Source organism: Dendropsophus ebraccatus, chromosome 9, assembly GCF_027789765.1.
Source record: "Dendropsophus ebraccatus isolate aDenEbr1 chromosome 9, aDenEbr1.pat, whole genome shotgun sequence".
Lineage (NCBI taxonomy): Eukaryota > Metazoa > Chordata > Amphibia > Anura > Hylidae > Dendropsophus > Dendropsophus ebraccatus.
This window is the reverse complement of record NC_091462.1, coordinates 60,308,497-60,334,806: the sequence shown is the minus strand read 5'-3', so window position 1 is coordinate 60,334,806 and position 26,310 is coordinate 60,308,497. Positions and strand designations below refer to the sequence as shown.

General features: G+C 43.0%; 1 protein-coding gene across 1 annotated transcript; it reads left to right on the top strand.

Annotated features, from left to right (window-relative positions):
• The first annotated feature begins 3,995 nt into the window (after window positions 1-3,995).
• On the top strand, window positions 3,996-25,624 carry IDH1 (isocitrate dehydrogenase (NADP(+)) 1). Its single transcript, XM_069983500.1, has 9 exons — window positions 3,996-4,105; window positions 8,889-9,011; window positions 12,270-12,561; window positions 14,056-14,161; window positions 15,689-15,866; window positions 16,149-16,300; window positions 19,089-19,229; window positions 23,100-23,262; window positions 23,351-25,624. The coding sequence occupies exons 2-9, from the start codon at window positions 8,890-8,892 to the stop codon at window positions 23,442-23,444; spliced, it is 1,248 nt and encodes a 415-aa protein (XP_069839601.1). The 5' UTR covers window positions 3,996-4,105; window position 8,889; the 3' UTR covers window positions 23,445-25,624.
• The last annotated feature ends 686 nt before the right edge of the window (window positions 25,625-26,310 follow it).

The following is a 26,310-nucleotide window of genomic DNA, read 5'->3' as shown; positions in this document are numbered from 1 at the left end:
CCGTCACCCCAGCTGCTCTCCTTCCCCCTGTCACCCCAGCTTCTCCCCTTCACCCCAGCGGTTTCCCCTGCCACCCCCAGCTGCCTCCCTTCCCCAGTCACCCCCAGCTGCCTGCTTGCAGACTAGTTGTGGTCGGAGAAGTCTTCTTGATTGCTGCGCCAGATGGAGAAGAAAGCAAAAAGTGAGCGACGGCAATCGGAGAAGACGTCACCTGTGAGTCATTAGTAACTGCACTGTAATCACTTCTATAGTGTGCAGAACCTGTGTACCATTGGTGTCTCAATGGGTCAGTGTATTGTTTGCGGTAGTGTACTGACACAGCCCCGCGGTCACTACAGTACACTAGCGCAAACTTTTAAACTAGGACCCAACTACAACAGCCGCAGGCACTACAACTCCCAGCATATGCTGAGGGCTGCAGACTGTCAGTAAATGCTGGGAGTTGTAGTGCCTGCAGCTGTTGTAGTTGGGTCCTAGGTGCATTATACACTGGATGCTTTGTAGCATATAAGAATACATAGATCTGTGGGGGCTCACTGCAGGGACGTGACCCCAGAACATCACTAATAGGGAATAGTGGTAGATGTTTTTGTTCTATTCCCTATTAGTGATGTTCTGGGGTCACTTCCCTGCACTGAGCCCCCACAGATCTTTGTATTCTTATATGCCACAAAGCATCCAGTGTATAGGACCCAACTACAACAGCTGCAGGCACTACAACTCGCAGCATGTACTGACAGTCTGCAGCCCTCAGAGTATGCTGGGAGTTGTAGTACCGTGTAGACAGATGTATTGCTGGACCTTCAGGGCTGATGGTTGTCACCCACAGATTGCAGCCACCAGGAGCCTCTGCACACAGTGATTTATTACAGGGTTGTCCTCTCAGAGACTACAACTCCCAGCATACCCTGAGAGCTGTATAAATGTAGGGATTTGTCACAAATACAGATGAATTCAGGAAAGGAGCGGGTCAGCATGTCGTGTCTCACTGGTTCTATATTGGTGGGCCCCAGGTCCCCCAGTCCGACACTGGACAGAAGCGGCCCCCAAACTAAGATGTCCCCGGCCTCCTTCCTCCATCACATTTGTTTGATGAGAACAGCGGGCATCAAGCAGAGCGGCACTCAAGTGCCAGGGTATATACCATGCATGTACAGTAATGGGGGAGGGGGCGCCTCAGCGTGCAAAGTGCCTAGGGCAGCATAAACTCTAAATACAGACCTGCCCACAGATCTATGTATTCTGATCTCCTACAAAGCATCCAGTGTATAGGACCCAACTACAACAGCTGCAGGCACTACAACTCCCAGCATGTACTAACAGTCTGCAGCCCTCAGCATATGCTGGGAGTTATAGTGCCTGCAGCTCTTGTAGTTGGGTTCTAGTTTAAAAGTTTGTGCTAGTGTACTGTAGTGACCGCGGGGCTATGTCAGTACACTACCGCAAATAATACACTGACCCATTTAGACCCCAATGGTGCACAGGCTCTGCACACTATAAAAGTGATTACAGTGCAGTTACAAATGACTCACAGGTGACGTCTTCTCCGATTGCCGTCGCTCACTTTTTGCTTTCTTCTCCATCTGGCATGGCCATCATGAAGACTTCTCCGACCACAACTCATCTAGAGGTGGGCAGCTGGGGTGACTGGGTCAGGAGGGCAGCTGGGGGTGGCGGGAGGGGTGAGCAGCTGGGGATGGCAGGGGCAGAATCTGGGGAGGCAGGGGGAGCAGCTGGGGAGACAGGGGTAACAGCTGCGGGGGCAGGGGATACAGCTGGGGGGTCAGGGGGAGCAGCTGGGGTGAAAGGGGCAGGGGGAGCAGCTGGGGGGGCAGGGGGAGCAATGGTGGGCAGAAGGATCAGCTCGGGGGCAGGGGGAGCAGCTGGGGTGACAGGGGGAGCAGCTGGTGTGGAAGGGGCAGGGAAAGCAGCTGGGGGGCAGGGGGAGCAACTGAGGGGCAGAAGGCACCCACAGGAAATATTTTGTTCCCTGCGGGTGCCGACCCCCGCAGGGAGCCGTCCTTGGCACCGGACCACGGGTGCCTAGTGGCAAATACGGCCCTGTCCCTCTCTCCCTGCTTGGTGCAGTGGTACAGAGAGACACTGCTACTCCTCCCATCATCTGCTCCTAGTATGAGCAGATTATGGGAGGAGTAGTACTAGGGAGATCCGCAGCACCAAGCTGCAACCTCCTCCGCCGCCGCCGGTAACTTCCTGCTTCTGGCCCCCCATCAGCAAGCCCCCGGCCTCCACCGCCGGTAACTTCCGGCTTCTGGACCCCCATCAGCAAGCCCCCGGCCTCTGCCGCCGCTAACTTCTTGCTTCTGGCCCCCCATCAGCAAGCCCCCCGGCCTCCGCCGCATGTCCTACTCACTTCCCTGCAATGCCGGTCCGGACTGTCAGCTCCCTGTCGCCCCCGCGTCCTGACGACTGGATGATGAGAGCTGCTTGGGGTGACAACCGGGACAGAGTCGGCAGGATGCGGGGGCGGCAGAGAGCTGACAGTCCGGATGGCATGGCAGGGAAGTGAGTAGGATGTGCGGCGGAGGCCGGGGGGCTTGCTGATGGGGGGCCGCTAATAACCGCTGATCGTACTGTGCCCGCTAATAACCGCGGTCCCGGGCTACATGCGGGATATTAGCGGGCACGGTACGATCGGATGCAGCTGTCAAATTTGAGAGCTGCATCCGATTACCTTATGCAGCCCTTCCCTGGTGTCTAGTGTCTAGTTGTCCCGGAGGAGCGATCCACACGTCCGGCTCGGGCCGGGGTCTGCGCCGTAATGGCGCTGATCCCGGCTCGGAACTCGATTGCTTCCGGCTTGCCGAACTATTAATTTATCACATTCCTGATCTCGCGCGGTAAACGGCACAAGTGCAAAAAAGTCCCAAAGTGCAAAATTGCGCATTTTCGGTCGCATCAAATCCAGAAAAATTTTAATAAAATGCGATCAAAAAGTTGCACATGTGCAATCTAGGTATCGATACAACACATCATGGCGCAAAAAATGACACCTCACACAGCCCCATAGACCAAAGGATAAAAGCGCTATAAGCCTGGGAATGGAGCGGTTTTAAGGAACGTATATTTGTTGACAATGGTTTGAATTTTTTACAGGCCATCAGATACAATATAAGTTATACATGTTATATATCGTTGTAATTGTAACGACTTGAGGAACATATATAACAAGTCAGTTTTACCCCAGGGCGAATGGCGTAAAAAAATAAGCTCCAAATAAAAGAAATGCTTTTTTTTTCAATTTCACCACACATTAGTGGTTCAAAAAATAAGGGCTCATGTGGGTATCTAGGTGAAAAAATACAAGTGCTATGGCCTTTTAAGCACAAGAAGGAAAAAACGAAAACGCAAAAATTGGGTTAAATGGAGAAAGGATGAAAGGAGAAAGAAAAGTGAGAAACAGATTATTTTGTTAGAAAATGTACTGCAGGGGTAGGGAACCTTGGCTCTCCAGCTGTTGCAAAACTACAACTCCCATCATGCCTGGACAGCTAAAGCTTTAGCTAGAAAGCCATGGTTCCTGCCCATGACCTACTGGGATGCACAATGGGAGGGTTTCTTATCATTTTTGGAAAATTAAAGCAGCTGCCTGGCAGGTAGGTAACAGCTCCACTATAACATTAAATAAGCTGGGAAAAAAACGCAACCTACATATTTTTTCTAATTGGAGAAAGACTAAACGCACACACAAAAAAGTTGCTTTCGCATCAGACATAAAACTGGCGCGGCGCCTTTAAGAGGATGCGGCGCTGTCAACTTTCACCTAGTTAGTAGCCTGTGGGACACGCCCCTTTTGCCATAGACACGCCCTCTCCTTGAAGCCACCTCGGTGATGGACAATCTGCCCACACCCTCAGTCCGCCTATCCCCGCCCCTTTTTCTTGGTGCCATGTTTCGTGGGAAGCTCTGATTGGCCAGCTGTCTTTCTTGGCGTAACCATTATTGGTTGTAGGTGGATCAGCTGCAGTGAGGGGCGTGGCCAAGGGCGAGATCTGGGAAGCGGGCTGTCTGGTGTTGCTTTTAGTGCCTCTAACGATTGTGCCGTTACCGGAGCTCCGCCGCTGTAGAAAGCTACAACCGTCAGGTAAGTGACTGCGGCGGGTATGTGGGCGCTGCACGGGCGGTATCCCTGTGTGCACAGCGCCATCATCAGGCAGGCGGCTCGTACATTACACTGGGCTCATTCAGAGGGGAGGCCTATTTATAGGAAGGGGATAGTGGAGCTGTGTGTGACACAGGGGACGTGTAGCAGGGATTACATCTACTAGGCAGCCAGTGTTATTACTCTGTATTATTGTGTGTGCCTGCAGTCAGTATTATTGTTATTATTGTGTGTGCCTGCAGTCAGTATTATTGTGTATCTGCAGCAGTCAGTATTATTCTGTATTGTATGTGTGCCTGCAGCCAGTATTATCACTATTATTTGTGTATTATTCTGTGCAGCCAGTATTAGTGTTATTGTGTGTGCCTGCAGCCAGTATTATTATTATTATTATTATTATTATTATTATTATTATTATTATTATTGTGTGTACCTGCAGCCAGTATTACCATTATTGTGTGTGCCTGCAGTCAGTATTATTGTTATTATTGTGTGTGCCTGCAGCCAGTATTATTGTTATTATTGTGTGTGCCTGCAGCCAGTATTATTGTGTATCTGCAGCAGTCAGTATTATTCTGTATTGTATGTGTGCCTGCAGCCAGTATTATCACTATTATTTGTGTATTATTCTGTGCAGCCAGTATTAGTATTATTGTGTGTGCCTGCAGCCAGTATTATTATTATTATTATTATTATTATTGTGTGTACCTGCAGCCAGTATTACCATTATTGTGTGTACCTGCAGCCAGTATTATTATGTGTGACTGCGGCCAGTGTCATTATTGTGTATTATTGTGTGTGTCTGCAGCCAGTATTACCATTATTGTGTATTATTGTGTGTGTCTGCAGCCAGTATTACCATTATTGTGTGTGTCTGCAGCCAGTATTACCATTATTGTGTATTATTGTGTGTGTCTGCAGCCAGTATTACCATTATTGTGTATTATTGTGTGTGTCTGCAGCCAGTATTACCATTATTGTGTATTATTGTGTGTGTCTGCAGCCAGTATTACCATTATTGTGTATTATTGTGTGTGTCTGCAGCCAGTATTACCATTATTGTGTATTATTGTGTGTGTCTGCAGCCAGTATTACCATTATTGTGTATTATTGTGTGTGTCTGCAGCCAGTATTACCATTATTGTGTATTATTGTGTGTGTCTGCAGCCAGTATTACCATTATTGTGTATTATTGTGTGTGTCTGCAGCCAGTATTACCATTATTGTGTATTATTGTGTGCAGCCAGTGCTGGGAGTGGCAGCCTCATTCATCGATCTCTGGAAGCAGAATTTGCAGAGTCATTCATTGTGTGCAGGATATGTTACGCTGACCTTACACAACACATAGCAATAGGCTGAAGGTTATACAAACACTTCTTTGTTAGGGTAAGTTCAGATTCTCTGCACATGATATACAACAGACCTGCAGATGATTTATACTGCAGAAGCACTGCACATTTCCTTCTGATCTGCAGCCTGTGAGCATATACATCTGCAGCCATACACACTGTCCACCATACATACAGTTCAGTAACCCCAGGTGAAGGACACCTGTCTGTGTAACTATAGACTGTCAGTGATGGAGGAAAACATGGCCATTTTCCTTTCACACAATAACATCTGTGATCAGACAGCAAAAACAACTCTTCTTCCTTCAGTTTCATCCGACAGGTGATCAACCTCCCAAGTCCCAGTGTATAAGCCATCTGATCTGCAGGCGGCATGTTATAGGGCAAGAGGAGCTAAGAAGATTGGTCTATAGTTTCATAGGAAATATCCCAGAATAACTTGCCATATATTATGCTAAGTCTCTGCTCATTTTCAGCAATTGACTATCTATGTATAGGTGTGCATATAGAGAGCTGTCAGTCACTGGGAAGGACCACCCACATGACTGTTTGCCATTACAGGAATAAAAGGCAAGTTATCCTGGCACTTTTCCCACAAAACCATATATTAATCTGCTGAGCTCATCTTGTATAACACGCTGTATATGGATTTGACTGCATATTTATTGTCACAGTTCCCTTTAACTGCATTGGTCTCTGGACTGAGCTGCTGTAGCCACTACACAATGTCTGGTGCTGTGCTTTATAAACAGTAAAGTTGTGGCCTGTGCTGGAGTCACTCATCTTTTTCAGTCAGCTGATAAGTGGGGGTACTGGTAGACCGACCCCCTCCTCTGCTCCCCCACCAATATTTCATGGGCTATCATAAGCAAAGTAAAATCTTTTTCATACACCTTACAAGACCAGCTATGTCCTCCTTCTCCTGACTATCTGGAGTCTGGCTGGAGTATGGCACTTTGTGTTCTCTGCAGGATTCCTCCAAGTTTTCTAGACTGTTCAGAAAATTCTGCAGACTGACAGAGACTTGGGACAAGATTATGTGCTGTTTGCTTGTATCAGACACCTTTAGGTTTAGCATTCCTTTAAGACAGGTGACCTTTGTTCTTTGTTCCTGTATAACTTCATAGTTCATTAGTACAAGGCTGTTAACCGATAACAACAGCAATGTGTGTCCATAGCTCTGTTGTCTCGCTGTGCTGGGGTCCTGTGTGTAACAGCATCATCTGTTGTTGTTGTATGTGGGGGTCTCTTTTGGGTATTTTCTTTTACCTAAAAGAACCATAAATAATTTTGACTATAGGCACAGAGACTGATGTGGTGACAATGACGTGTGCAGTATGTTAATGCCACATAATTACCGTAAACAAAATAAATTCTATCAAATAAGTTTCCCACAGAAGCTATAGTTTCATGAAGTACAACTAAACCAATCGGGTTCCAGCATGAAAGGGGTATTCTCATGATCAAAAGTGAATAAAGAATAACTAGCTGATCAGTGGGGTTCTGACAGCTGGGACCACCAGTCGCCCCCAAATGAATGCAGCGGGATGTGCGGCCAGCTTTCCTCTCCTTCTCTATTGGGCTTCCAAACATAAGTTACTTTATTTGATTTATATTTGTCCCTGAGCTATTCTCCTCCACCAGGTACTTAACAAATCTGTTGGGCTCTTTTATTCCTGACATCTGATTTTTAGGATTTCCTTATTCTGCAGTGATATAGGAGGATGCATTGTATATTGTGACCCCTAGTAGCCTAAGACTAAAGGTGGCCATATATATGACCTTGATGTCCCTGGAGGGCTGCTGCCTGTCACATTGGATACTCATCCTAACAGAATCTCTTTGGCCAGCTCTGCAGTAATACATATGGGCCAGCTTTGGTGGCTACTGAACATTACATTACATGATTTACTGAACCTAAAACCGTCTGCTCACCTAGTGTTCCTTATTACTAGCTGTATAAACATTTCTTCCCATCATATGTACTTTCTCACGGATAATGGATGGTATCCCATGTATTCCTTACAGCAGTGTTCCTCGGCCAGCAGCTTATGAGTCACATGTGGCTTGCAGGTTATTGGCATTGTCACCCACTACACTGTACTGTGCCAGGTTCAGGTTCATCAGCTACTCCATTCCTAGTTGTGGTTCTGTAACCAAGACTAAAGAGAGAAAATCAGAATGTTGTGTGAACATGGCCCAGCGTCTTACATTTATTATAGATTTCTGTGGGAGATGAGTTATCACATTCTTTCTATTTCTTCATTGACTTGAACTATAAAAGTAATGGGTCATTAGATTTTGTCTGGCTATTGTGGCCTCTAAAACCTTTACCTGACGGACTGCAGAACTGTCAGATCGGACCACTACAGTAAGTGCATTTCTTAGGATTCTGCAGTGCTGTTCACGTACAATGGGAAAATTCCCTAAGAATTGTTGTTGCTGCAGCAGAAAAAAAAATCTGCTGTGGAAATATCATCCTCGATAAAGATGTTTGCCGAAACATGCGTCGGGGTGGGGGCTGTCACGTGTTTACAGGTATAGTTTATGAACTGTTTACATGTATTACTTGCACTTACAATATAATTTATGCTTCCTCCTGTAATCACGAGTTAATGTGTTTAGCTATATACTCTGCTGTTATGGTATCGATACTTACCCCCTCCTGCCGGTCTCCCTGCATTGGGAGCACTGATTTCCTAAGGACATCGGACTCCTCTCTTCTAATTTGCATATTGGGTGCATGGATGAATGGGCTGAGATTTCTCGGTGGCGGGAGCAGGACTGGCAGGAGGGGGTAAGTATTGAGGGCACTATCGGGGGTACTACTGGGGGGGTTCCACCCCGGGTATATTCTATATACAGTGTGTTAATGCAAGTTCCTGTTTAGAAGATCTCTGGGTATTATAATTTCGGTATATATGTGGAAATAAGTAGCAGGGGACCTATTTCTGCAGATTTCACATGAAAAAGCTGAGGACTAGCCCCATTTATTGTCAGTGAGACTAATCCTTGTGCGGATCCATGGCAGCTGAAACTGCAGATCTGCAGCAGAAATCCTGGGTCCGCTTCATTGATACTACATGGTGGATTTTGATCTCATATGTGAAGATAAACTACATTGTTCATTTTTATACATAAACTACCACTTTTTTTTTTAATGTGTTCTCACCTACTCTGATTCCCTGCTGCCAATCCGATGGAGCTGGTTCCGTTTGTCCTTGTGTCAGGACTAAGGAAAGACAACAGGGAGTTCTGTGCAGAAGGACTAATAGGCCAAACTGTGTTGCTGTGAGCTGTGAGGGCATGTGTCACAATTCAGCCCCAGGTTGTACTGCCTTGTCCATGCATTACTTAATTTAAAATATATAATATTGTTTTAACTTCTGGTAATAATTTTTTTTTCCCCTGTCCAGCATGTCTAAGAAAATCCCGGGTGGCTCTGTGGTGGAGATGCAAGGAGATGAGATGACCCGTGTTATTTGGGATCTGATTAAGGAGAAGCTCATTCTTCCTTATGTAGAGTTGGATTTGCACAGGTAATTTATAACTTATAAAGTTTTCTGCCCTAAATTCACATTGGATTCAGGGCTGTGAACCAATTCCTGACTCTCCAATCAGACACCGGGGGGGGGGGGGGGGTATCAGACTAGCTCAGCAGCACTTCTGTGCAATGTCCTACATGATCCTGAGTAGAGATGAACTAATTTACAGTAATAACAAAGCAACAAGCCTTGTTATCTCTGCAATCTGCTCTTCAGCCTGCTGCCTTCTGACTTAGTGCAGCTCCTCCCTGGGTGCTGGAAAAAGCTGGATCCTGTCCTGGGAAACTGGGAAAAGTTTACCAGGACTGGATCAAGCTTTTCCAACACCCAGGGAGGGGCGGCACAGAGGGGCACAGAGTTAAAAGGCAGAAGGGTGATGAGCAGATTGCAGAAATGCACTTTGTTTTGATATATGATAACAGCAACGATATAAAACAAATACTCCTTTTTGTGTGTGTAGTGGATGTAGCTAATTCTGAAGAAATCACTACTAACACTATACACATAGGAAAACTGCTAAAAATACCAGATACCCGTGATATAGAGGTCAGACATAGGCTCAGATTTATCAAACCTAATCTAAACCTAGTCAAATAAAAATCACTGCCCCTGTGTGCTACAGCGGATTTACTGAGAAACCAAGGTCAGTAACTGTAGCTCTGTCCCGCCACACTCAATGATTGGCTGAGCAGGCATTTCTCAGTGGATCAAGGACCATGAGTGGTGACGCTGTGCTGCTGAGGCACATGGATTGTTAGGTACGACTTCTTTAATATGTTTCCCAAACCCCCTTCCCCACCTGGATTTTTCACTGTTGCTCTGAGTTTTAATTTCTACCTCTCTCTCACACCTAAACACACACCCTGCTGCAGCCATAGCACACTGAAGGGAAATACCCCATCCCCTCCCAGAGAGAAAACGCCACATTGAGGACATTGTTTACCTATTACTTCTACCCTACTTATGACTTCTCCTCCTCCTTTTTATTCTTTATATTACACAGGATATCTTCATATTACACTGCTGCTCATACGCAATCATCCAGCATCCAGGAAGAGAACAGCACAGATCTCCCCCCACACACAATGGTCTCTACCAGCTCAGAGACAAGCTGCCAAATAGTGACCACCAACTTTTCCTCAACCATCCATATCTAATAGGGCCAGTGCTTTATTATGGATATATGGAGGAAATGTTTCACCCTTTCTAACTGAATGCATGTGAGAAAGTGTTTATATTTCTGGTTGTTATAAATAAGGGACTTAGAGTGATAGAACATAAACTATATTAATGAGGAACATTTATATGTTCATAAATTCATATAAAAGTTCAATAATTAAGTTTTGAAATATTATCATTATTATTATTACAGTGGCCAAAAGTGGTGATATATTTGCACAGTTTTGTCATTAAAACTTATGAACATCTTGGAGTAAGTTTGGAGATCTCCCTGATGTACCTCAGGTGGTACCGGTCCTCATAACAACTAATCACAGCTCCGGTTTTGTTACTCTGACTGTTGTGTAAGCTGAGCTGTGATTGGTTACTATGGGGAAACTATTCAGCTGTTACAAATTTGGGCTCAAGTTTGTAATTTTTACATTGTATCAACTTATGCTGCGTTTACACAGAGCGATTATCGTTCGAATTTTCGCAGTAACTATCGCATTTGAGCGATAATCGTTTTGTGTAAACACAGCGAACGATCAAGCGACGAGCGAGAAATCGTTCATTTTGATCTTTCAACATGTTCTCAAATCTTTGTCGGTCGTTCGCTAAAAATTCGCAAATCGCTTTGTGTAAACAGTCTTTCACCGACTTACCCTATGTGTGAGATAGGCAATCTTAAAACGATCGTTATAAAAACCAAATCATGGCTTCAAAATCGTTAAAAGATCCATTGGGCAAATTATTGCTCCGTGTAAACACAGCATTACACCCTAACGCCTCGTGCACACGTCCTTAGCCGTGGACCCGCAGCTACGCACAGCACTACTGCATGTCTGCAGCTGTCTGCAATTGCACTGACCCATTTGTAAGCAAATGGTAATCCATGCATGGATCACAGCCCCATAACGATTCCTAAACACTTTATTCTAAAGATGATGTTGGTGGAGATAATGGGCTGATGTAATGGAATTTCACTGCCGGGCCCCTTGTTCTCAGATAGACAAGCCCTCTCCAGACTTTGCTCGGATTAGTTTACTTGCCTATGACACACATTGCTTGCTGGCAAAGCCTTTGCTCCACTCTGATTTCTAATGTAACCTGTTTAGTTTATCCTTACAGAGACTTTGAACAGAGGAAGGAACCAGCTTTTCTGCTAGAAGCCTTGTATTAGCAAACTGCCAAATCTTTAACTATCTTGTATGTAGGGAAAGGTTCACAGGGTGTAGTTTGCCAATAACCTCAGACTTAATCATTTGGGGTTGGATTATTATTTCATATTAGTTCTTCATAATTTATGCTGAAATAAGTCTCAGCAGCTCGGTATAGCAGCAGGAAGAGTCATCTATGCTAGCCCAGTCATGTGTAGGCATAAGGGGTTAATCGTAAGTACAGTATATAAGGCACAGGTAAGGGACCCCCATTATCTCAAGAGCAGGGACCCCAAGACTTAGAATGAGGCAGTTGGTTGCACCTGTGTGCTGACGTTCCATTTATTCTCTATGGGAGCTGCTGGAAATAGCCAAGTGTTCAGCTGTCTCCATGGCTCAGATAGAGAATGACTAGAGTGGTGGTGTGCATGCATCCATTCTTGGATTGTTTGCTGACATACTGCAAATTTCATCCTTATTGGACTAAATCCATGATCCCCAAGCAGCCTTATTGTTGCCAATAACATGCAGATCTGTAGCAAAATCTGCACTTGAGAATTTAATTGAACTTTTTTTTTTTTTTTTTGCAAGGCAATTCACTGCGGCAAATCGGTACAACACTGTGTTGAATTCTCTGTGGAGTTAGTGCAGAATTTTTTTTGCAGCAGTTGCATCTTATTACAATGGCTTCTGCCAAGGAATGGGATATATTAGTTTGCATGTGAACATTCATTGCTTTAAAGGGAATCTGTCAGCTGCATTTCACATTCTAAGCTGCTCACACTGTTAGCTAGTTGTTAGGGCCAGGAGACACATGGTACCTTTCTGTCTAGTTTATGTAAACTATCTATAATGCTGTGTAGGCTCATTTTCTAATTTTCTATATGTGATCTTTTATTGCACCTGTAGTAACAACCAATTTTTGTCTTCATAGCTATGATCTTGGCATGGAAAATCGCGATTTAACTGATGATAAGGTTACAGTAGAAGCTGCTGAAGCTATCAAAAAATACAATGTTGGGATAAAGTGTGCTACCATTACACCTGATGAGAAAAGGGTTGAAGAGTTTAAGCTCAAGCAAATGTGGAAGTCTCCAAATGGAACCATCAGAAATATTCTGGGAGGAACAGTTTTCAGAGAAGCTATCATCTGCAAGAACATCCCCAGGCTTGTCTCTGGATGGGTCAAGCCCATCATCATTGGCCGTCATGCTTATGGCGATCAGGTGAAGGAAATGTTTTATCATTGTGCCTATTCTGCCATAAAATACATGGATTTCCATATCTAATACATTTTTACTGGGGTTCATAATAAGGTTTCTGGATTAAGAATGCGACAATATCATTATGGTATCATTAATTATGGTACAAAAAAATACTGTGTGCAGCTTTTTTTTTCTTGTTCTGTTACAAAGGGACTCTGCGGTGGAAGACTTAAAAGCAGCCTCTACCATAGTGTGAACTGAGCCATCAATGCTAAGGGCCCTATTACACGGAGCAATAATCAGCCCAATCAGCACGATTATCGGTCCGTATAATAGAGACAACGATCAGCCGATGACAATGATCATCGGCCGATCGTTGGTTTAGGTTTGGACCTAAAATGGCCGGGCGCTGAGTGTAGTAGCAATTCACGGCCATTGGCTAACGACCGGGAAGCTGCGGAGCACGGGATAGAAAACTGGGAGCGGGAGAGGTAAGGTGTCAAGTGGTTGGGCAGTCTGCATGGACATCACTTACGATGTCCATGCAGCCCTTACTGCCCGATTAACTGCCTATGTAATAGGACCCTAAGTGACACCACAGATAATTTAGTAGGTTTATGGCCCCCGTCATGGGTCCACGATGTCCCAAAAACAAGTATGATCAGCAAGACGGGCGCTTGTTTGCACATACAAGGCACAGTCAATCATGTGGCCGGTCGTTTATGCTGCCATATAAATTTTTCATTATTGCCCGCACATCCTCTGTTTAGACAGGGCAATTTGCGGCCAATAACAGTGATTTTATAGGCCACACAAAAGATCCAGTCTAGAGAGTTTGCACGTTTGTTGGCTGATCACTGATCCTTTTACTCTGGCTGACTACCAGCAACTGACTTTCCTATAAACACCCATTTGCGTGATGATGCAGGTTTTTTAATTGCAGTTCTATGTAACCCTACAGATTACACACAGTGATAATGCTGAATACAGATACTGTAGTAGGTGTCACCTGCAGACCTATTTAACACCACAGATAATGCAATAACCATGCATGAACAGCAAAGGGTCTGAAAATTCCCAAACACGTAGATATATGTAGTGATTTAACAAATGACATGTGTCTGATATAAAACATAGAAGATTGTCGGCAGAAGAAGACCACTGAGTCCATCTAGTCAGCCCTATTTCCCTTCTTATAAAATAGATATAGGTTTATCCCAGGCAGGTTTAAATTCTGTTTTGTAGATTTACCAACCACATCTGCTGGAAGTTTGTTCGAAGTATCTACTACTCTTTCAGTAAAGTAATATTTTTTTCATGTTGCTTCTGATCTTTTCACCAGATAACCTCTCACTGTGTCCTCTTGTTCTTGAGCTCAGTCTTTTTTTTTCTTTTACTAAAAACACAGGTAACCGTGACGGATTGTTCTGTTATACTGCCCTCCTCCCCTGATAATACAGTAACTGAATGCTTGTATACAGTAATTGTTGTAATACCATTGTTTGTCACTTACAGTACAGAGCCACAGATTTTGTTGTTCCCGGGCCAGGCAGGGTGGAAATATCATACACTCCTAAAGATGGTGGAGAGCCTATCAAATATGTTGTGCATGATTTTGAAGGTTAGTATTCAGTATTTAAGAAGCACTGAACTTAAATGTCTAATATTTCTGTAGTAAAATGAGTGTTACTATAGGACAGTGTGATAAATCTCCCGTATAGCATTAAAAGGAAAACCCTATGGGGGGAGGGGGGGTGTTGGCTTCCCAACATGCCTAATGTACTACAATTTACACTTGCTAGTAGTTGCAGTTCCAAGCTGCCATGTGTTTCTGCCTCAGATGCTTTTTGATTAGGGCATTTCTATGTTTCCTTTTGATTGATTTAATTTATGCTGCGTTTACACGGAACGATAATTCGCCCAATCGTTCGATTAATGATTTCGAAGCAACGTTTGTTTGTTTTTTTTATAACGATCAGCGTTTAGATGGAATGATATATCGTACGGAAAATTCGTTTTGCGATTGCTTAAGCCTATCTCACACACAGGTGAAATCGGTGAACGACTGTTTACACGGAACGAACTGCGAATTTTTTGCGAACGACGATTTAAGAACATGTTCAAAGATCAAAATGAGCGATTTCTTCCTTGTCGTTCGATCGTTTGCTGCGTTTACACGTACGATTATCGTTCGAATTCGACCGTTATCGTGCAAATTCGCACAATAATCGTTCCGTGTAAACGCAGCATTAGTTAATTGTTTAGAGCAGGGACTCACAATATTTTATTGGAAAATACTTTTATTGTAAATATTAAAGTTTAGAAGCATCCTTCATAAGGGTTACAGCCTCAGGTACAGGATCTGCTGCAGATATCAATGAAACGAAATGATTTAACTCTGCATCAAATCAGCTGCAGATCCTGTACGTGTGACTGGCCCCAAGCAGTAAAGCATAAGCTTCTACAGTAACATACAGTGGGCCTAGAGCTGATCCAGTGGGATTGATAACAGCCAGGATTCTTTTTGAGACCTAAAAGGAGCATTCAGTTTGGAAGAAGCATTTCCCAGAGGAAGAATGCTGAGACGTTATAAATGGAAGGCAGCATGTCCAAACACACGTCCATACAGCATTGAGTGACGTCACATGGTGCTCCTGTTACCAACCGCAATAGGCTTGACTGGCCAAGGTGGCTGTTTAGAAGCCAAAAGGTCCTCTGCTTTAATTACTACTATATGCAAACAATAGCTTGCAGATATCTTGTGCCATATCCATATTTTCCAGGCAGTACCTGATAAGGAGGTGCATGTAATGATTCACTGTGTATTTTACCATCATTTCGCTGAGATGGATCAGTTATACTAGATTGTGTTTTACTATGGCATACTGTTTATGAGAGACACTCTTCATAATATTGGTAAAGTGCGGAATCAAAGATCAAAGTAGCATCCTGTGTAAAGGAGTGGGATAGATGCTGATATAAGCGACCTGCCAAGAGTCATGAACCCAAATGATCTGCATGTGAATCCCGCTGCCTGAAGAAGGTGGATGCAGCCTAGGGGATTAACAAATTACACTGCTAGAATACTCCTGTAACTTAACATTAAATGTGCCAAACTAAAAGTGTTCTTTTTTTTTATTGTCTGTAGACTGTGGAGGTGTTGCCCTTGGAATGTATAACACTGATCAATCCATTAGGGATTTTGCACATAGCTCCTTCCAGATGGCGTTGGTTAAAGGTTGGCCTCTTTATATGAGCACTAAAAACACAATTCTCAAGCGATATGACGGACGTTTCAAAGACATTTTCCAGGAAATCTATGAGAAGTATATATATATTTTATATATTTATATTCATACTCTATTCATCCAGCTGACATTTCCAGCCCTATAGTGTTGGCATTTACATTGATAACACTCTTATGTGCTATTGATAATGGGTCATAGAAATTGTAGAAGTGATACAGATTAAATACATTACATTTTTGTTTGTGGTAATACATTGCTCTCAAGCTTCATTTTTACATTGTTTCAAACTTGGAGAAGAATCAAATATTTAATAAAAGGTTAAATTTCATGAGTCTGTTGTTCATGTTCTTTTGATTGCAGAGAGTACAGACCCCAGTTTGAAGAAAAAAAGATCTGGTATGAGCACAGGCTTATAGATGATATGGTGGCTCAAGCATTGAAGTCTGAGGGTGGCTTCATCTGGGCATGCAAGAACTATGATGGAGATGTGCAGTCAGACTCTGTTGCTCAAGGTAAGAGAGAAGTAGACATAAGTAGCATAAGTACAATTTATGATGTTGTCTTGTCATTTGGATATATTGGGGGAGATTTATCAAACATGGTGTCAAATGAAACTGACTTAGTTACCCTCAGCAACCAATCAGATTCCACCTTTCATTTTCCAAAGAGTCTGTAAGGAATGAAAAGTGGAATCTGGTTGCTAAGGCCAGTTTCACTTTACACCATGTTTGATAAATCTCCCCTATTGAATTTAGGAATGCTACTAGAATTGTGTTATAGATGTGTTGTGTATGTTTCATCAATTTATATAAAGAATCTAATTTTCTAGCACTAAAGCAATATTTTTGTTAATGATACGGCTATAGCCTGCTTGAACATGCTCACTTGAGCATGCTCAAGTCTGCTCGCTAGGCATTTTAATAGTCATGGCCGCCAAAGTTAGATGCAGCCATAGCAAGTCCTGCCTGCAGCCTATGGCTGTATCTGTGTTATCCGGGACTCTCTAGGGATGGATCTAACTTTGTCAGCCAACAGTATTGGAATGCCAAGCGAGCACACTCAAGCATGCTTGTGTCATGCTCATCTCTACTGCTCACCATAGGGATCTGACCTTGATTATTATTTAAAGTTGGGTCTATAGCACCCAACATGGTTCGTATTAAGCAGGTTCGTTCGGACTGGAGTACCTTGCGCCCTCCAGGGGAAATCAATCTTGGGGCCCACCCTTCAGCCACCATACTTATCTGTGGTAACATTAATAAGGGTCCAGTTACACGGCATGATATGGGGCAGTGTAGGGCTGAAAACAATTGCTAATCAACAGGGGACGGATACACAGAGATGTGCAGCCGACAGCAATGATTTTTACAGCCGCACAAAAGATCGAATCAGTCCGCTATCGGGCATTAGCTTGTCAGCTGATCTCTGGCACTTTTACATGAGGCTTCCTAGGAGCTGCATAATTGGCCTGTGTAATCGGCTATAAGACAATTTTCTTTGCATGATAACACTGTATACTTATATACAAAGGTCATACAGCTACCAATAACCCCAGTATATAAAGAGCAAATATCCCCACACATATTACTGCCATACTGTTACTGACCAAATCCAGTAAACCAAGACTGGTATTACCAATAATACCAGTATACAGGAGGGAAATATTATCACAGTACATATTACCACCATACCTGTTACTGACCAAATCCTGTATACTATGACCAATATTACCGCCACACCACAACCATCACCACAAATAATACATCCACATACTGACTAACACCACCATCACATACTGACTAATAGCACTGCTGCTACTGAATAACATCCACTGTACAAATATCACCTCATCCAGTCATATAGAGGTATAGCCAGCTCTACATAGGCTCTATACACCATATACATTATGGTGCAGTTACATCAAGTGACTCACAGGGGACGTCTTCTCTGATCAGAGTTGTTCCCTTTTCATCTTCTTCTCCATCTGCCCTGGGCCATTATGAGAACTTTTCCAAGCCAAGGATCCACAGAATCTGCCAGGCAGACATACTAGGCTCCTCACTCTGGCACCATCCTCCTCTCTTTACAATCTGCACATCTGTACTGGACCCTTTACTTCCTCTGTCAGTGGGTAGCCCTGACACTATGTAAAAAAATAAATAAAATAAAATAATAATATATATCCCTTATATGCCCCCTCTGTGTAGACACCTTTTATAGATGGTCCCTTGTTCAGTCTTCCATATAGATGGCTCCATGTGCATAGTAGAGATTCCCCTCTGTGTGGTCCCTTTATAGTAAATTACACCCTCTGTACATCCCCTATATCAGCGGTAGGGAAACTCTGCCCTCCAGCTTTTGCAATAACTGGAGAGCCAAGGTTCCCTATCCCTGCCCTATAGTATATGACCCCCTCTGTGTATTCCCCTTATAGATGACCCCTCTGTGTAGTCCACTATAGTAGAGGCCCCCTTTTTGCATGCCTTATTGTATACACCCCCTGTGTTGTCCCCCTTATAAATGTCTCCCTTCTGTTGTCCCCCTTATAAATGGCCTCTTGTGTTATCCGTCCCCCATATAGATAGCCCCCTTATGTTGTCCTTCCTCCATATAGCCCCCAGTACTGTCCATCCTTAATATAGCCCCAGAACTGTCCACCCCCCATATAGGCTTTTCCCCTTGTGCTGTCTATCTCCCATATAACCAGCAGCTCCCTGGTGGAGTCCCGGGCAGTGCACACCACTGACCTCTGTGTGCACCACGGTGTCTGGGACTTCCAGTACGCGCTCCCTGTACCGGAAGTCCCAGCCGCACAGTGAGCTCCAGAGGCGACTTGCGGTCACAAGAGTGATTGACAGGGCGTGAAGCCTATGGCTTCTCGCACTGTCAATCAGAACATTACATATAGTCTCAAGCCCTGTGTCCCCTGACGGGGGCGGGGCCCACTCCAGTTCGGGGCCCACCGGGGATTTCCCCAGTGGCCCAGTCCGAGCCTTTTATTAAGGCACATGCCCAGTCATATATAATTGTATTATATCATTATTTCCCTTTTTATTTTGTTGTTATAGTGGCTGTCAGGGTTTTACACTATGCTCCCTTTTTGATTGAGTGCTCTCATGTTTTCCCTTTTCTCTCTAACCATCCATAAAGTTCAGACCAGGGCCACATTTGTGATGTAACCGTTGCATGCTGTGATTCTGTTGCTGTTTTGTTTCTGCTCTCATGGCACTCTGCAAATCCAGTGCATAAATATTCCCCTCATGTGCTATTGTGATATGAAATGTATTTGTCTTGGTGCAGGTTATGGATCTCTGGGAATGATGACCAGTGTTCTTATATGTCCGGATGGCATGACTGTAGAAGCAGAAGCGGCACATGGCACAGTAACCCGCCACTACAGGATGCATCAGAAGGGCCAGGAGACCTCTACTAATCCTATTGGTTGGTGAAATTTAATAAAGGCTTATTAAGTGCTGCAATGTACTAGGGTTGGTCTTATTGACTTTAATGGATCAAACATAATCTTCCAGCTAATAATGGTTTGTCTGTTTCCTAGTGTATTTTTTATGTGGGGTTCAAAAGTATAGTAGACTATTGGAAAGGAAACCAAATCTAGTCACTAGTAGACAGTTTGGTCCATTAAAGCCACACAGTCATGATGTGAATGGGGCCTCATCTTAAGAGTATGTTCTAGCGTAAAAAACTGTACTACACATGAAGGTAGGGGTGATAACAATTTTTTTTTTCCTCCATGTGAGCCTAAATTATTAAAACCACCAGTAAAACCCTTAAAGTTTCCAAAGTTTTGATTGGTTTAAGTCTGAGTGTTCAGACACGTACCAATCGGATGAACAAGCCGGGAGAAGATCGTGCTGCAGCGCGTCCACTTTCCATTCTGTGTTAGAAAAAAGAGCCAGGCTTATAATGGAGCTCCATGGGGCGGCGCAGTGCTCCTAACAGCCTTACTGGGCACAGGACTACATTAAAACTGCTTGTGAACTGTGCCAAGGATGAAGGCAAGAGACTTACCTTCATCCACAGCACTCTGTGCCCAATAGAGAGATATCAGCAGGTTAGATTTGTCTAACCTACTGATAAATTGCCTTTAATACCATCAAAAAAGATCTGTCCTGCGGTCCGTTCTGCAGGTGATGCAGTTATTGTCCTAAAAAAATACTTTTAAACTTGAAGCCCGTGCCAAACGGGAGTATCTGTGCCCTAACTTTGCACAACCCCTCCGTACCTCCTCCCCACCCTCTTCATCATTAGGAATGCTCCAGGCAGATTGCCTCCTATTCCCCACCTGTGGCAGCCTGGCACATGGGCTGGATCGTTAAGGACCTGTGCAATCTTCAGCATGGAGAAAATGTTTCAGTGGCATTCCTAATGATGAAGAGGGTGGGGAGGAGGGACGGAGGGGTAGTGCAAAGTTAGGGCACAGATACTCCCGTTTGGCATGGGCTGCAAGTTTAAAAGTATTTTTTTAGGACAATTACTGCATCACCTGCCCAACGGACCATAGGAAAGATCTTGGATTAAAAGCAGCTATCCGGAGGTACAAGTGGTTTGGGGGGGGGGGGGCGGTGTCAGATTGTGGGTACAGGGTTGCTTTAAACATGTACCGTAGCCATAGGCTTCAAGAGAATAATTGTTTATTTACGACTGTGTTTGTTCTGCTTAAAGGGATAGTGTCACTTTTTTTTATTTTACTTTTCCTTTAAATGTAATTATAAAAAATAAGTGGTTTGGTGTTTTTATTTTTTATTTTTCCTGTACTATCAATGTTTTATAACACTGTGATGCTTGCACAGGGGGCTGCCATGTTGAATAGCATCTGTGTATGGTGTCTTTGCACGACACTTACACAGATGCTGTACGGCACACACAGAGCATTGAAGTGAACGGGACGCAGTCCGTCCCGTTCACTTACAATGTGTTTCATTAGCTGTGTGCTACGCATATTCAAGGCATCCGTAGTACACAGCTAGGGGAGGGTGGTGGCGCCATTTTAGAGGAGCCTGCTCCTGGTAATACTTGTTGGCCGTCTGTATTCCCCCTGCACTCCCCGATCTGTATACTGCTGCTGTTTCCCGTCTGTATACTGCTGCTCCCTCCTGCTTGTATACTGCTGCTGTCCCCATCTGTATGCCGCTTCTCTCTCCCGTCTGTATGCCGGTTCTCTCTCCCATCTGTATGCCGCTTCTCCCTCCTGTCTGTATGCCGCTTCTCTCCCCCATCTGTATACTGCTGCTGTCCCCTGCCTATGTGCCCCTGCTCTCCTCTGTCTATGTGCCGCTTCTCCCTCCTGTCTGTATACTGCTGCTGTCCCTTGCCTATGTGCCCCTGCTTTCCTCTGTCTATGTGCCGCTGCTCCCTTAGTGGGAGTCTTATACAGTACAGGATACAGGGGATCTGTGTTATTACCTGAGCTCCTCTTGCAGCTGTAAATCGTTGGATCCCCAGTGCAGCAACTGCCCGATCAGAGCACTCAGTCTGGCTCAGTTCCCTGCCCGGTACTCAGTTATTGTCGGGTCACAGTCACATGAGCCGAGTACAGGACAGGGAACTGAGCCAGACTGAGCGTTCTGATCGGGCAGTTGCTGCACTGGGGGTCAGAGGTGCTGCAACTGCAAGAGGAGCTCAGGTAATAAAACATATCCCCTATATATATATGGTAAAGCAATTTGTTGTAAATTACAAATTGTAATGAGTAACTGTAACACCTATTATTGGAGCTGATGATGTGTTTGGTGGATTCCCCTATAGTTATATAATCACTGTGAAGTATATTGCATGTGTATGCTGGGAGTTTTTGTCGGGTCCCAGACAGATAAGGTACCAGTACATACATGTATTATCCTCCACAGTGATTATATAACTATAGAGGATTACACCAAACGATCAGCTCCCAGGACAGGAGTTACTGTTATCCAGAACTATTGGCAACTATTTGTTTTACTGTAATTGATACATCTGTACAGGCTGCAAATATTGTAACCAGTCACTGACTGCAGCAAAGAAGTTACAGTCACTTATTACAGTCAGCAACTCTTGTCTCACTGAGGTGGATGCATATAGGAGAACAAAGTGTCTCTCCTACTCCTCTCTCCTATCTATCTATCTATCTATCTATCTATCTAGTTCAGATAAAACTCCAATACGTGTCAAACGTGATTCAAATTTATTCCATCTTGTGATACATCAAATAGTGCAGCACAGCAAATACAGGATGCGACATTTGAACTGTCTTTCACCGTCTTTTTTCAGCCTGAGAGACCGTCGAAATGTTGCGTCCTGTATTTGCTGTGCTACACTATTTATTTGATGTATCACAAGATGGAATAAATTTGAATCACATTTGACACGTATTGGAGTTGCCGTGGAGTATTATCTGAACTGTATTAGTTTGGTCCGTGGCACTCACACATCTTAAAAGCAGTGCTGCTTTTTGATATAGTGAAGCTATCTATCTATCTATCTATCTATCTATCTATCTATCTATCTATCTATCTATCTATCTATCTATCTATCCTCTACCTGTGTAATGTGTGACACTGCTGACACCAGAGCAATAGCCTGTACTCTCCTGTGTGTAGTATGAAGGTCTAGGGACACTTCTTGTATGTGTACTTCTATGCAGACAACAACAAAATGGCGCTGCCCAGCAGTACACATATCACCTTTCCCCTCTTTTTTTCAGCACAGCCGTATTTCAGGTTACTTTTACCAGCAGTTTTTCTGCTGGAGCTCCCCCTAGGTGCCATCACTGGGAAATATGAAAAATTAGAGAATTAATTTTTCATATTTCCTTACATGTAAAAAAATAAACACACTTATTAATTAACAAAAAAATAACATTTAATTTTATCACTTTCAATTTTTTTTTTAACTTTGTGACACATTCCCTTTTAATACCAGTATACTTTTAGCTGTAAATAGACTATGTTTAATCTATTGAAGACTATGGCTATGCTGTAGATACTAAGTGGTTTATGAAAGCTAATACACACATTACTTATGTGTATAGGTAGGTGGCAATATCTATATGAAGCTAATGCATACAATACTGATATATCATTCTATCTGCATTTATTTGTCCACCACGCTGTGTAATGCTATGTGGTTGTACTGTATACACATTACTGTTACATGTAGCTATATTGTTATTTCTATATGAAGCTGCTAACACCGGCATTACTGATATAGCTATGTGGCTAATTCTAATAGTTGTAGCAAATCCTTGAACATCTTACACAATTTATAACCCTTCTTCCATGGAAAACTCATCTATAAAGGTTTCCTGTGTTCTAGCTTCCATCTTTGCCTGGACCAGAGGTCTAGAACATAGAGCTAAGCTGGATAATAACACTGAACTGAAGAACTTTTCGACAGCCTTAGAGGAAGTCTGCGTTGAGACAATAGAAGCGGGCTTCATGACTAAAGATCTTGCTGCTTGCATTAAAGGTCTCCCCAAGTAAGTATCCTGTACCTCAGGGATGCAGTGTTTTCACCCTTATGTGGATGTGTTATTACACAGCTGACTGCTTTTTTTCTCATCTCAGTGTGCAGAGATCAGATTACTTGAATACTTTTGAATTCCTGGACAAACTGGCAGAGAACCTACAGCTGAAGCTGGCCGCCCAATCCAAGCTGTAATCGCCAACATTCCAGGAGGCAGATCTCAGGTTTATTCCTACACTGGTAGTTTACAGAATTCAGTTGAACTTTTAACTTCCACACAGTGCAAACCATCAGTCTTTCTTGTTGGTGTACACTTTTTAGTTTGTGATTTTTACATCTATGTCTTTCAATCCATAAATGCATTGTAATATCTTGTAATGCAATCCAATTCATAAATGCATTGTAATATCTTTGTAACTCATTTTCACAGGTATATCTCAATCATGCAGAGCTGTTATTATAGCCAAAATGACTATAGGCTATAGCTCACAAAGCATGCCCACAAAACTAATGGTTATTCTTCCATACGTTAGTCACTGTTCACATCTATTCCAACGCTGTTTTTGTGGTATACTTTGGAAACCTGCCTGAATGGTCTGCTGACGTAGATACAGCATATCTGCGCCAGATCACTGTATTTTTTTTTTTTTTTCAATAGACTAAATATAGTCTAAAAGAAACTGTTCATACAATTTATATTTTTACAGTTTTCTAAGTTTAGGTACTCAAACACATGGTGACCTGGATCCGATATTTGCTTTGCTAAATATCAGCATACTGTTCGGCCAGTTTTCTGACAACTGCCACAAATGCATACCCGGAGCCTGTAAGCCCAAAAGATTTGACATGAGAGACTTCTATAAGTAGAACGCAACTTAAATGAACAACTAATTATGCTCTACTTTGTCCAGTAAGGCTTTGTTCACACTCCATTTTGTGTTTGTATATCCTCTTGAAGTGGATAGAAATAAGTGACTTGTATGGTAATGGAGACTAACAGATTGTTTCCATTTGTCTACATTTCTCTATTTTACTACTACTTTTGTTGGTGTAGAGTAGCGTAGTAGTGTACGGCTGTCAAACTTAGGCCCTCCAGCTGTTGCAAAACTACAAATTGTAGTTTTGCAACAGCTGGAGAGCCCGAGTTTGACACGTGTGCCTTTAAAATATTATATAATAATATATTATAATATATTTTGTCATTTATGGTAAATGGCTCCTTCTATAGGATATACTAAAAATCAGTTTTTAACATCAGTTTTTCCTTTTCAAAAGCATAAAATGTTTGTGTGAACCTAGCCTTACTTACAAGCTTTCATGTACAGAATGAGAAGTTTATTATCTTTGGCAACTCAGCATTGTACAGATACATGAGAATATAATGATTGTGCAATCGACATTTAAATATGATGTTTAATCCAGCTAGAATCATGGACACACCAACCAAAGCCTGGGAAACGAGAACTGTTATACTATCCTGATGTCTTAAAGCCTTGCATTTGGAACATGGTGTCTGATTTGCCAGAATCATGTTATAAAACTGAAGAAGCTCGGAAAATATTTCAGTGTTTTATTCATGCTCCTTCTATGCTTTGGAGTCCAGTGGGTGGACCTGTTCAGTGATATGCAGTCATATAGAGATAGCAAGTAGCTGTCAATCAGTAAGTAGGACCACCCACTGGACCCCAAAGCAAAAAGTAACTGAATAACGTAGAAGTTATACTGAATATTTTCCTGCAAAATTATAAAAATCTGCTTAGCTCCTTTTGCTGTATAACATGTTGCCCACAGACAGGAAAATGTATGTACAATGTAATGGGATTTGAAAAAGTAATATTGTATTGTATTGTACTGTACACTACATGTGATGTGGGCAGCCTACTAAGCCTGAAGGGTTCTTTTTCAATAGAGATAAATGTCACTCGAGTATGCTGGATCCATGTTTTCCAGGACTCTCTAGTGCTGCATTCAGCTTTGTCAGCCAGTATTCAAATGCCGATTGATAGGACTCGAGCATGGCCAAGTCGTGCTGATCTGTAATTTTAAGCTTGCACTTGTAGGAATCTCATGGGTCCTAGTAAATGGCCAATTTATCTTGCAGTATTATGTGACTTTTTTCACATGTATGCCTTTACATCCTAATTCCATGAAAACACTAAGGGCTGTGAACAGGCTGCACACATTCTGAAATATGAACTATTTACAGCAGAAAATGCATTCTTTGGTTGTCTTTACCATATCCATGTGTAGTCCATCAAGCAGTTCTATCTTTTCAATGTCACAGTTCATGCTGTCTATTACATACCTTACCCATGTGTCTGTTTTTACAGAAAATAATCTGGAATATTTTTAATAAAAGCAGATTCACAGAGAAATGTTGTCTTATTGAATTCTATAGTGGTATAAAAAAATAAATAAATATATAGGCGGAGGCTTTACTGCTGCGGGAAAGGATTAGGTGTGTTGGAATCTGACATGGAGAATGGTGGGTGGCATTCAGGACCCCATCATGCACAATAAGTAGACACTGATATTGTCAGCTATCACAGTGTCCCTCCCGTTGTCGACAGATCAATGTCTAGGTTACCGACCACTACATGCTTTAAAAACATTGGTCTGGCTGCTGTGTGTGTATATATAGCTAAGGTATGCATATTTATCTAGATTATGCAGTATATGTACAGCATATCTCCATACAGGCAAGTTTGCTAAATAAATGTATTTAAAATATTTAACTTGAGAAGCCCTACAAGTTTAATTTGTTAGAGAAAAATCGGCTGCGGGTATGTAACCCCATTGAACTTCACACTACCAGGATTTGCATCGGTTTCACGGAAAACTTGCAGCGTGAAATCCGCTGCAAATCTGGTACGTGTGAAGCTACCCTGAATATACTCCAAGTCAAATATACTTGCACAACTTCTTAATAAACCTGCTGTATGATACTTTCAGAGATTCTAGGTTTACACCCAACTTGACCCTTTTTCCTCCTCCTTCCCTTCCTTCCTTTTGAGATATATATTTTTATATTAGTTACCATTATACTTGTCATAGCCATGAG